Here is an 11,122-nt window from a genome sequence, read left to right on the forward strand (position 1 = left end):
TTTGAGTCTTTTGAATACCACAGACCATAGTTTGCAGTACCACTCACATATCGAATGATTCGCTTAGCAGCGGTCAGATGAGATTCCTTCGGATTAGCTTGGTACCTGGCACAAACGCCCACACTGAAAGCAATGTCCGGTCTACTTGCTGTAAGGTAGAGCAAACTTCCAATGATGCTCCTATACAATGTGGGACTTACTTCAACTCCTGATGAATCCACATTCAGTTTAGTGGCAGAGCTCATGGGAGTGGAGGCATGTTTTTTGGAGTCTAGGCCAAACTTCTTGACAATATTTCTGGCATACTTCTCTTGAGATACAAATATACCCTCCTTCTGTTGTTTGACTTGAAGACCCAAAAAGAATGTGAGCTCCCCCACCATGCTCATCTCAAACTCCTTCTTCATCTCCTCAGAAAATTCAGTAGCACGATCTTCGATAGTTGCTCCAAACACTATGTCATCAACATAGACTTGTGCCACAAGGAGATAATCTTCATCATTTTTGACAAATAGAGTTCGATCAGCATACCCTCTCTTGAAACCTCTATCTAGAAGATAATGTGTAAGACGATCGTACCAGGCTCTAGGCGCTTGTTTTAAACCATACAGTGCTTTCTTCAATCTTAATACATGATCTGGAAAATGAGGATCCTCAAATCCTTTTGGTTGCTCAACAAAAACCTCTTCATTTAGATATCCATTCAGAAAAGCACACTTAACATCCATTTGATAAAGTTTGAACTTCAAAGTGCACGCAATGGACATGAGGATTCGAATGGATTCGAGTCTTGCCACCGGAGCAAATGATTCATCAAAATCCACCCCTTCTACTTGTGTGTAGCCTTGAGCCACCAACCGAGACTTGTTTCGAATTATCTCTCCATCTTCATCAGTTTTGTTTTTGAAAATCCACTTTGTGCCTATAACATGAACGTTCTCAGGCCGTGGAGCAAGTTCCCACACGTCATTCCTCACAAACTGATTCAGCTCGTCATGCATTGATTCAACCCAATTCTCATCTAGAAGAGCCTCTTCAACCCTCTTTGGTTCAAACTGTGCAAGATAACAGTGATATGTTACATGATTGGCTAGCAGAATATTTCCTTTCCTAAGGCGAAGACCGTCATCAAGTGATCCTATGATATTACTTTCCGGATGATTCTTGAGAATTCTTGAGGAAGGCCTTTTTGAAGTGGAGACTTCATCACTACGAGAGATAGGAGGATGAACTTCTGGAGGAGTAAGAGGACTTGAAGTTCTAGACATCGATCTCGTTTCCCTTCTTGGGTTGATGGGAGTCGATTCTACTTCTGGTATAGGTTCTTCACCTTCTATATCCAAAGCTTCTACCTCAACATCAGGCTCTTCGGTGCTCGGCCCTTCTACATCATCAATCATTTCCACCTTAGGTAAGGCGTCATCAATCTTGACATTTATGGATTCCATCACAGTCTTTGTTCTCTTGTTGAACACTCTATATGCTCGACTTGTAGTAGAGTAGCCAAGAAAAATACCCTCATCACTTCTTGCATCAAACTTCCCAAGATTCTCTCGATCATTTAAGATATAACATTTACTTCCAAATACCCGGAAATACTTCACTTTAGGCTTCTTCTCATTCCATATCTCATATGCAGTCTTCTTTGTACCAGCTCGAAAGAAAATCCTATTGCCAATATGACACGAGGTGTTGACGGCTTCTCCCCAAAAATTTTGAGGTATTTGCTTATTAAGCAACATGACTCTTGCCATCTCCTGAATCACACGATTTTTTCTCTCTACCACTCCATTTTGTTGTGGAGTTTTAGGAGCTGAAAACTCTCTTTTAATACCATTCTTCTCACAGAAGGACTCGAATTTTGCATTCTCAAATTCTCTCCCATGATCACTTCTAACTTTGGCTATTGGAATCCCCTTTTCATTTTGTAGTTTCTTGCACAGAATCTCCAGCCTCTCACAAGCTTCTGATTTTTCTCTAAGGAATTCAACCCAAGTGTATCTTGAGTAGTCGTCCACAATGACCATAATATATCTTTTTCCCCCTAGGCTTTCAGTTCTGGTGGGCCCCATCAGATCAACATGAAGTAACTCCAAACAACAAGAGGTGGCTATCACATTTACCTTGTGATGGCTTGCCTTAGTTTGCTTCCCCATTTGACATGCACCACAAATGGTCTTCTTTACTTTTCCAAACTTAGGAAGTCCCTCGACTGCTTCAAGTTTGGAGACTTTGGCTACTTGTTTGAAGTTGGCATGCCCAAATCTGTGATGCCACAGCTCCAACATATCCACCCGAGCACTTCTACAAGATATTGGTGCCGTGGGAACTATTCCATAACAGTTATCCGTAGTCCGATTTCCTTCCAAAACCTGAATCCCCTCTTTATTGATGATCAAACATCCTTTCTTGGAGAATTGTACCAGGAAGTCGTCATCACAAATTTGAGTGATGCTCAGCAAATTCGCTTTCAGCCCTTTTATGAACAGCACATCTTTCAACAGAGGCAAACCGGGTATCTCGATGGTTCCTTTGCCTAGGACTTGAGCATGGCTTCCATCCCCAAAGGTCACATAGTCACCCACCTTTTCTTTGAGTGACTTAAACAATGACTTATCCCCTGTCATATGGCGAGAACACCCACTATCAAGATACCACAAACATGCATTAAACACCTTTAATGAGGTATGCACAAATAGGTTCACATGTGACAGACAATCTTGACCTTCAAACACAAACTCATCATCAGGTTTCATGCTACTTTTGGATTGATTTTTCATTTTCAGATTCTCAATCATCTCACACAACATTCTATTCTTTCTTTTGTATTTCTTAATCAATGATTTTGATTCAGATATGCTACTGTGTAAGACAAGATTCTGATTCTCAAGAAATTTCAGCATGTGAACAAAAACTCTAGCATGTTTCTTAGTTTTTAATAACTCTACAAGGTCATCAGTAAGACACCTTTCAGTCATATGCATAGAGACATTTTCACAAACACTTGAGCTACAATTCAGCATGGTATAAACAAAAACAACAACCACTACACAGGGGTCTAGGATCACACAAATGGTAATGAAACCAAACAGATGTGTACCCGCTCTGATACCAATTAAAAGTTCAAAAACGTGTACAAAAACACTTTTGAACGTTTAGACCCCCAAAAATCAATTTAATCAACACACGCAATATGTTAAACTACTAGAGTGCGGAAACTTAACATATGCTATAACATGGAATTGATTAAACAACTATCTAAGCCACAACAAAATAACCACAGCAGATAATGTAAAGGCAGAGATAGAGAGGAAGGAAGATGCAAACACAGCGATAACACCAGATATATTATCGAAGAGGAAACCGAAGACCTCGGCGAAAAACCTCTCCGCCGCCCTCCAAGCGGTAATCAATCCACTAGAAAATACAGTTGGGATACAAGGACAGCAATAGACCCTCCAAGCCTAATCTACCTAATGCACCTAAGCCCTCCAAGCTTCTTGCTCCAACGAGGTTGCGCCGAACCTTTTTCTTTTCTAGCTTTCCGGATTCCGCTACTACACCGTAGCATCAACCAATAAAGATTGGCTCCTTCCTAACTGCTTCCCAGAACTCCAAACGTCTTTCTCACAGAGATGATAATGGTGAGAACCAGGTTTGGTATAATGGCCTCTCAAGGATTTGACAATGGAGAGGAAGAGAGTGAGGGAATTTGATGAGACTCTAAGGTAGAGATTGTGGGTGAAACAATCTGGTTTTTCTTTAGGGTTTCTCTCTCAAAATTCTCTCTGGAAGCTCTCTTTCAATCGTGGGTTAAAAGGGTATTTATACTGAAGTGGAGTGGAATGCGAAACGTCAGGTTTTTTCCAAAACAGGGGTGGCTCGCGGCTTGACCTCGCGGCTTGACTAAGTCGCGAGTTCCAGTCGCGAGTTAACCGTATGGCCAGTTGTCCTATTTTGTCCTGTAGTGCTCCAGCTAGCATGACTGTTCATCTTCCAGCATGCTTGGCACGTGTGCATCTTCTGGCGGGTTGAAGCCGCGAGTCCAGTCGCGAGTCCCAGCCGCGACACTCTGTTTTCTTGCACACACTTGAGCAATCTTCACACTATCTCATTCACTACCCTTACAACAATCCCACCTAAATACAGGGTTACTAAATGCTGAATTACAAGCAAATTTGGCACGGAATAAAGCCAATTAGATGGTTGAATAAATTCAACCTTACAATCACAATGAAGTCTCTCAAAATATGCTTCAAAAATAGATAGGGAAGAAAAAAATAACACAGCTCTACCTTTTCAATTTGCTATTGTTGGAATTTGTAGACAGCTTCTAAACTTTATAGGTTCAGTCCCTCACTGTGCATGGCAGAAAGCAGAAAATAAAAGTTAGTAGTAGGAACGAATCTTAGCTTCCATGGTTATACCAAAATTTAAAATAAAAACCTTACCACAACTAACAAATAAAAGTTGTAGACAAACAGCGAAGCCAAAGTTGCAGAAGGACACTGGAAAAGAAGCTGGGGTCTACAACCAAACAAAGAATCAAATAAAACCCCTCAAAAATCTAGATGCTGCTCTTAAAGAAGATTCTTATAAAAAATTAGATAAAGTGAATCCCACCAAAGCTGGATTTCGAGCAGGGGCGGAATCGAAGCTAAGAAATTCTGAGTTCATGCCACGACGATCTATATGGAAGGGCAATTTTGTTGATGCATTCCTGTTGAGAATGAAGAAGAAGCTTCTATCAATATTGTGTCGCCCCAAGGAACCCCCTCTTTCTAGTTAAGAAGGTTGCGGAATGGGCTTTTTCTTCTTTATTTTTTTTCCAGTATGCCGCTTCGTGAGCAAGGAGTGCCACGCACGAGCGGAGCGAAAACAAAGCCAGGGGGAATTCTTCGTTGGGGAAAATCCTTTTATTGCGTATTGAATATAGATCCATGTCTTTCTTGTTCCACTAGCTAGGACCAAATTCTCACATGTCCATTTCATTATTACAACCGTATTTTTTGATGTCAAAGACCAGAAGCTACGCGCAAATTCTTATTGGATCTCGGTTGTTCTTAACAGCGATGGCTATTCATTTAAGTCTTCGGGTAGCACCACTAGATCTTCAACAAGGTGGAAATTCTCGTATTCTGTATGTACATGTTCCTGCGGCTCGGATGAGTATTCTTGTTTATATCGCTACGGCTATAAACACTTTCTTCTTCCTATTAACAAAACACCCCCTTTTTCTTCACTCTTCCGGAACCGGTACAGAAATGGGTGCTTTTTTTACGTTGTTTACCTTAGTTACTGGGGGGTTTCAGGGAAGACCTATGAGGGGCACCTTTTGGGTGTGGGATGCTCGTTTAACCTCCGTATTCATCTCGTTTCTTATTTACCTGGGTGCACTGCGTTTTCAAAAGCTTCCTGTCGAACCGGCTTCTATTTCAATCCGTGCTGGACCGATCGATATACCAATAATAAAGTCTTCAGTCAACTGGTGGAATACATCGCATCAACCTGGGAGCATTAGCCGATCTGGTACATCAATACATGTTCCTATGCTCATTCCAATCTTGTCTAACTTTGCTAACTTCCCCTTCTCAACCCGTATCTTCTTTGTTCTGGAAACACATCTTCTTATTCCATCTTTTCTCGAATCTCCCTTAACGGAAGAAATAGAAGCTCGAGAAGGAATACCAAAACCTAGTTCACTCGCTGAGTCTTTTTGCATCCATGGCTGAATGGTTAAAGCGCCCAACCTAATAAAGAGGCAAATTCGTAGGTTCGATTCCTACTGGATGCACTTGGAACGCTCAGTTCAATTGCTGCTCACGGAATTTATACATATAGCTCACCCTTATAGCTTATGGGGCACTTCACTCGCTGGAAGCAGACCCATTCGGGAACCAAGCAGCCGACCATTCGCCTCTAACAAACAGGCCCACTAGGATGCTCTCTTGGATTGGGTATGGGATAGGAGGCCTATACATCCAATTGCATAGCATATCGGTAGTAGCTACAAGACAAAAAACTAACTCAAGAACATAAGAGAAGTGCTTTTTAAATGGTAGAGCTACAAGAAAGCATCTACTAAGCTAACCATCTAATCTAAGCAGTAGTATCTCATCTCAAGGAATAGCTTTCCCTAAGAGGAAAGAGCATCTATCTACACAGTTAGCTGCCCCTACTTTGGGATATTGCCTTAGCTAGGTTGGCTCCTAGGCTAAAGCAACTGTACAACAGGCGATGCCTCGTAGCATGGAATGTTATTTCTTCTTCCTCTGGGCTCTGGAATGGAAGAATTGGTTCAGCATCAACCCCGAGATTCTTTCCCCGACTACAAGAAAAGAAAGCCTTGCTTGCTTCTAATTTGGTTTGGCATTCTAAGGAGCAACTTCCCTGTAGGCTCGATTCGGTTCCATCCTATACCTTCTATCCTACGTCTTATCACTCGGAATCGCATTCTCTCACACTGGTGGTACTTCTTGTTGAATGAAAAGATTGGATTAGTCTTTCTGTACCCACCCACCACCCCTGTTTGAGAGTGATTTTATATCAATAGGGAACCTCCTAATAAGGAAGTTGCTCCTTGGAAAAGCCTTTTTGCTGCCAAGCCTTTTTCTTATTTTTTGGGCAAGAATCCATTTCGGTTTAAGAATTCACCGAATTGGGACATCCATTCAGAACCTGAAACCATTACCAACGAAAAAGAGGGTGTTAGAAAGGGGTTCGAAAGAACTCTTAAAAGAAGAAGGATGCAGCGAGCGAGCCTGTTAAGCTGCGATTAAGCCTAAGTCTTTCCAAAAAGGGTCACTTTATTGAGAAGTTCCCATAATAATACCTTTCTCATCGAGAATTTACAACAACTGAAACTTCAACTCATGCCCACACCAAACGAGATAACTCAGTTGGCTTAGGATTCGTAATGATCTGGAACATCGGGTCCAGTCTTCTTTCCCGACCTTCCTTCAATCGCAAAGGGCAGTGTCTTAACGTCAGAGATAGTGCCATAGCAGGGACTTCCTACTATCATATCAAGGGAGGGGTTACCAGGTGGAGAGTGTGAGCCCATCTATTTACATAGCCTGCTATTTGATTGCCCTACTTCTTTTTTTTCTGGTAGCTAGTCAGTCTATGGGCCTTTAGCCCAAGGATAGAGACAGGGCTAATGCTTCGGTCATACTAGATGACGAGGCTTACCGAACTACCTTTGCCGTAACTCAGAGAAAGAAGGCCGCTCAAGTAGAATCCGAATACGACTTTCGCTAAACAAGAGCTCTTTACTGCTAAGCTGATCACAACTTCACATTCAACAACAGCAAGAAGACGACTCTAGCCCGCTGAAAGCTTTGAACATTCGCTTTTCTCGGGTTCCTAGCCCAAAGGTTCTAGGGTTCGAGAGAGAATTCCTACTATAATAGTTGGAAGGGAAGAAGGTAATCAAATCAGTAGAATGCTGCTTTCCGTGCTATCGGTTGTTCACATTCAAGCATGAGTTAGTTCAGAGTCGGCAAGGGGAATCAGAGAAAGGGCAGTTTAGTCAACAATCATGACCATGGGAACATTTGTTCGCTTTCTAGGTACCCCCGAATCTACTAGTCATCGCCTTTGAGCTGGGAAAAGCATTTACCTGGAGTCGGCTATTCCTGATTCAGCAAAGGAAAGAAGCCTTGATCCCAAGACTAGCTGCGGATTGGATTCTTCCTTTTATCCGGACTGACTCTAATCGTGATTTTGACTCTATTATGATACCTTCCTCTGTCGCAATAGAAATCGAGAATGGAGGTGACTTCGCTACCTTTCTTGGTGAAGAATATTTCTTTCTTTCCTTGGTCACATAAGCTTGAACCACTCCGGGGAAACATACTTTGATATTCTACGATCGGACTTTGCCGAGCATGAGCTACTCTCTTCTAGCCTTCCTCTAACAGATTCAATGGCATCGCTTATTCTTTTTGTTTCAAGCATGAGTGACCAGTCGACGAGAGGAAGAAGAGCTCAAAGTATTCGTTCCCAGTCGGATTCTCTAATTAAGATATAGCAGTCAACAATCAAGAAATCATCAACTATTTCACCAGGGATGAGCTCTATGGCTAATTCGTTCGGCTATTCTATTAAGTAAGGATCAACTTAAGCTTAAGCTAGAGCAGCTCCTTCTATCACATCGGATTCTAGTAAAGAGATGGGCCTTCTCGTCTGATCTCTGCATCAACAGGAATGCGGGAAAAGCTTCTTCCTTTAGTTGAACTGGTGGCTATATAGGTCAATTGAATCTTAGCCAGTTTCTTCTTTGTTCGAAAAGAGCTACTCTGACTCGACTGTCAAGCAAAGATCTAAGGCCTTCTTTGCTCTGCCTCTGGGCGCGAATGGATCTAACTTTCACTCTTGAGTGAAAATGCCAGCTATCTTGCTTTCTCTTTGCCTCTCTCTGAGCAAGGTAGGGTGCTATATACCTTATTTATGTGATTTTCTGCTCTTAGCGGATTGGATGCTTTCGATTCCTTAGCAGAGCTAATTCTTGTCTTTGCGGAACCAGAGCTAATTCGATCTTCTCCTTTCTCTAGGTACGGTACAAAGAAGACCAAGTGGATGGAACAACCCTCAGACCCAATCGACACAGTACCGAGCCAGAGCAGTCTAACAAGGGACAAAAGACTATTTGTTCACAGCTTCACATCCTAGTGCCAAGGTGCCCAGCTAAAGCCAAAGGGCTGATTCAATATCACCGGAGTCGTGAACAGAGAAAGCCTCGTCTACCGCTCCTCGGGTCAACACCAAGGCAAGATCGATGCTTATAGCCTTCGTGTCAAGGAAAGACGTCCAAAAGCATCAATAGCTTCTTCTTCTATAAGATCTGCTGCGGATGATATAGCTGCTCCTAGTCCGACAACTAGAGCCAGAACCATGGATGGCGCGAATCGCTCGAATGCAGAGATTGGCCAAGAGCTGACCAAGCGAGAGGACTGCTTACTCCTTTTGTTCTCATTCCCGGCCAACCATGCCATGAAGAGTCGACAAGAGCAATCGCAGCTTCTTGAATGCCTCTTTCTACGTCAATTTCTTCTTCAATAGCCGGTCCTATTCTTCCAACAGCTAAATCTCGCCTGGTCTTTCTTAATTAAGGTGAGGATGGCACGTGCTTTCCTAAATCCATTTCACCGGGTGTTCACTCAAACTCCTTAATCATGGAACCCGGGTCGGAAAGTGACTCCCCTAAGGCCTAAGGCTTACTCAGGTAAGACTTCTTCCTTCTCCCCTTCCTCCACCAGATACGGATGAAAGAGCTGCTTCTTCTTAAAGAGTCCTAACCGAAAGAATGGAATCCGGATCGGAATAAATAAGATAAGGGGAAATGTCGGCATAACCACTGCTATTTCATCTGCAGCTCTTGCCGTTGAAGGAATAAGTGTTGCTTTGGCTTGATTGCTTTCACCAGGTCTAGCTAGGCTGGGAGTCGATTAGCCCAAGTTGTGTTAAGATAAGTGGCACTTGAATTTGAAGTAGCCATCGGCCAGGTCTTGGATGCTGAATTCTCGGTCTTACCACTTGTATCGATAGACCCACTTTCATTGAATGTTGAGGAGATTGATTGGAAAGAAAATCCTGATCCTGATCTTCGAACTTTCTCTCTGCTTGAAGTCAAAACAAAGCTTGAACCAGGTCATAGGGAAAGCTTTTCTTGCTCATCTGGTGATATCGTAGTAAAGGTAAAGTAGCCAAGCTAAGAGGAATCGATTTAGCAGTCCATACCAGGCTCCCGGTAGATTTAGGAGTGACCAGCAGTGAATGCCCGGTAGCAAAGGAAGAAAAGGACTCGGCTTAACTTCACTTGGGTTCGGTTTCCCTTGTGACTATGGGAATGATGGAATAAGCTCTGATTCCTCTTAGCGTTAGCGACTCTGAGCTCATAGGGAGCTGGGAATGAGCTTGGTTAGCTGGGACCAAGAAAGGATAGAGTTGAAAGAGAGGATTTGATTAGCGCGCCTTCTGCCTGTACTTTTGAGTATGCCTTTTTGCTGTCGATTACGGGATTTCCTGCTTGACTGCGTCGACTCTATGCCTTCCCGGCTTGCTTTCTTGGTGACTCTAACCCGGATACTTTTGACCTTTACTCTTTCGGTATCGGTATGCATTCGATGATTACTGCTTTAATGAATACCTTATCTTCGGCAAGTTAGGAAGCTACGAACTCTTCCCTCACCCGAAGGCGAGCGAGTGCACTACATTGAGTAGGAATTCGGAATAGAATAAGCTGTTGGGAAGAGAATACCACGAATACGCTATTTTGAGGATAAGGATTCGCATGCGGACAATTCGATGAGGACGATTTCTTGCAGAAAAAGAAAAGGGAGAAAGGGATACCAGACGATTGGGGATTGAGATGGGGTACCAATGTCTGATCCCAAGGAATGTCGCGTTTTAGGTTGTTGTCGCGTCTGGGATTGTAGATTGAAATAGATTCGCCTTTCGAGTTGTTTTCGCGTCTGGGGTTGTTCCTCTCTCTAGGCCTTCCGCAGACGATGATATATAATCAAACTTCTGTCGTTGACTTAGAACTCCTTTCATTTCATCGAGTGCTGCTAGCTTCTATTCGAAAAAGATGACCGCCTTTCGTTTCATTTTCCACTATTGGAGAGTGCGCTATCTTGGAACCGGCGACTTTAGGCGAGAAAATTTATATCACGTCATCGGTTTCCGTTGCTGGACCATATGTTACCACTTAAGATGCTTGAGTAGTTGATGTAGCCGAATCACCTACCCCCCTTATAATCGTCTAAAGGATCTGCCCTCGCTGGATCTTTTTCCATAACTTTGGTTGCTGAGTCGGTTTCTGCCATAGATGATCAAACTGCTTTCGCCGGAGCAGATGATGTCCAAAGGGAGTTGTGCTCTTCCCATTTTTTACTTTTAGGTTGAGGGCAGCCAGAGTATCCGTCTCTTATCTTAATAAAGTAAAATCATCCGCAGTCAGTGGCGGATGTTAACGTGAAACTGAAATAGTCGGGGCCTACCCAGACCTACCTATAAAAATATGGAGAAGAGTATGTATCTAGCTTAGAGGAGAAATTAGGGGTAATCCCCAGCCTGTAGAATAAGACCACTCGCCTTTCACTAGCGAAGCGGATCTTTC

General features: G+C 42.9%; 2 protein-coding genes across 2 annotated transcripts; one reads left to right on the forward strand and one right to left on the reverse strand.

The window, feature by feature from the left end:
- The first annotated feature begins 4,617 nt into the window (after positions 1 to 4,617).
- Positions 4,618 to 5,747, forward strand: LOC126710574 (putative cytochrome c biosynthesis ccmC-like mitochondrial protein). The gene has a single exon (XM_050411104.1). It carries the CDS (start codon positions 4,980 to 4,982, stop codon positions 5,730 to 5,732), a length of 753 nt encoding a protein of 250 aa, XP_050267061.1. The 5' UTR covers positions 4,618 to 4,979; the 3' UTR covers positions 5,733 to 5,747.
- A 3,533-nt stretch (positions 5,748 to 9,280) lies between these two features.
- LOC126708314 (uncharacterized) lies at positions 9,281 to 10,829 on the reverse strand. The gene is made up of 2 exons (XM_050408112.1): positions 10,751 to 10,829; positions 9,281 to 9,620 (listed from the first exon to the last, which is right to left on the reverse strand). The coding sequence occupies exons 1-2, from the start codon at positions 10,827 to 10,829 to the stop codon at positions 9,430 to 9,432; spliced, it is 270 nt and encodes an 89-aa protein (XP_050264069.1). The 3' UTR covers positions 9,281 to 9,429.
- Between the last annotated feature and the right edge of the window lie 293 nt (positions 10,830 to 11,122).

This window comes from Quercus robur, chromosome 12, assembly GCF_932294415.1.
Source record: "Quercus robur chromosome 12, dhQueRobu3.1, whole genome shotgun sequence".
NCBI lineage: Eukaryota > Viridiplantae > Streptophyta > Magnoliopsida > Fagales > Fagaceae > Quercus > Quercus robur.

Bases quoted from the DNA above. Each gene is read 5' to 3' on its own strand.
- LOC126708314 (XM_050408112.1), bottom strand. From the start codon at position 10,829: ATGGCAGAAACCGACTCAGCAACCAAAGTTATGGAAAAAGATCCAGCG. The intron at 9,621-10,750 runs GTAGGTGATTCG...GACTTCAAGCAG, and splicing joins TTTAGACGATTATAAGGGGG to AGAGAAAGTTCGAAGATCAG.
- LOC126710574 (XM_050411104.1), top strand. From the start codon at position 4,980: ATGTCCATTTCATTATTACAACCGTATTTTTTGATGTCAAAGACCAGA.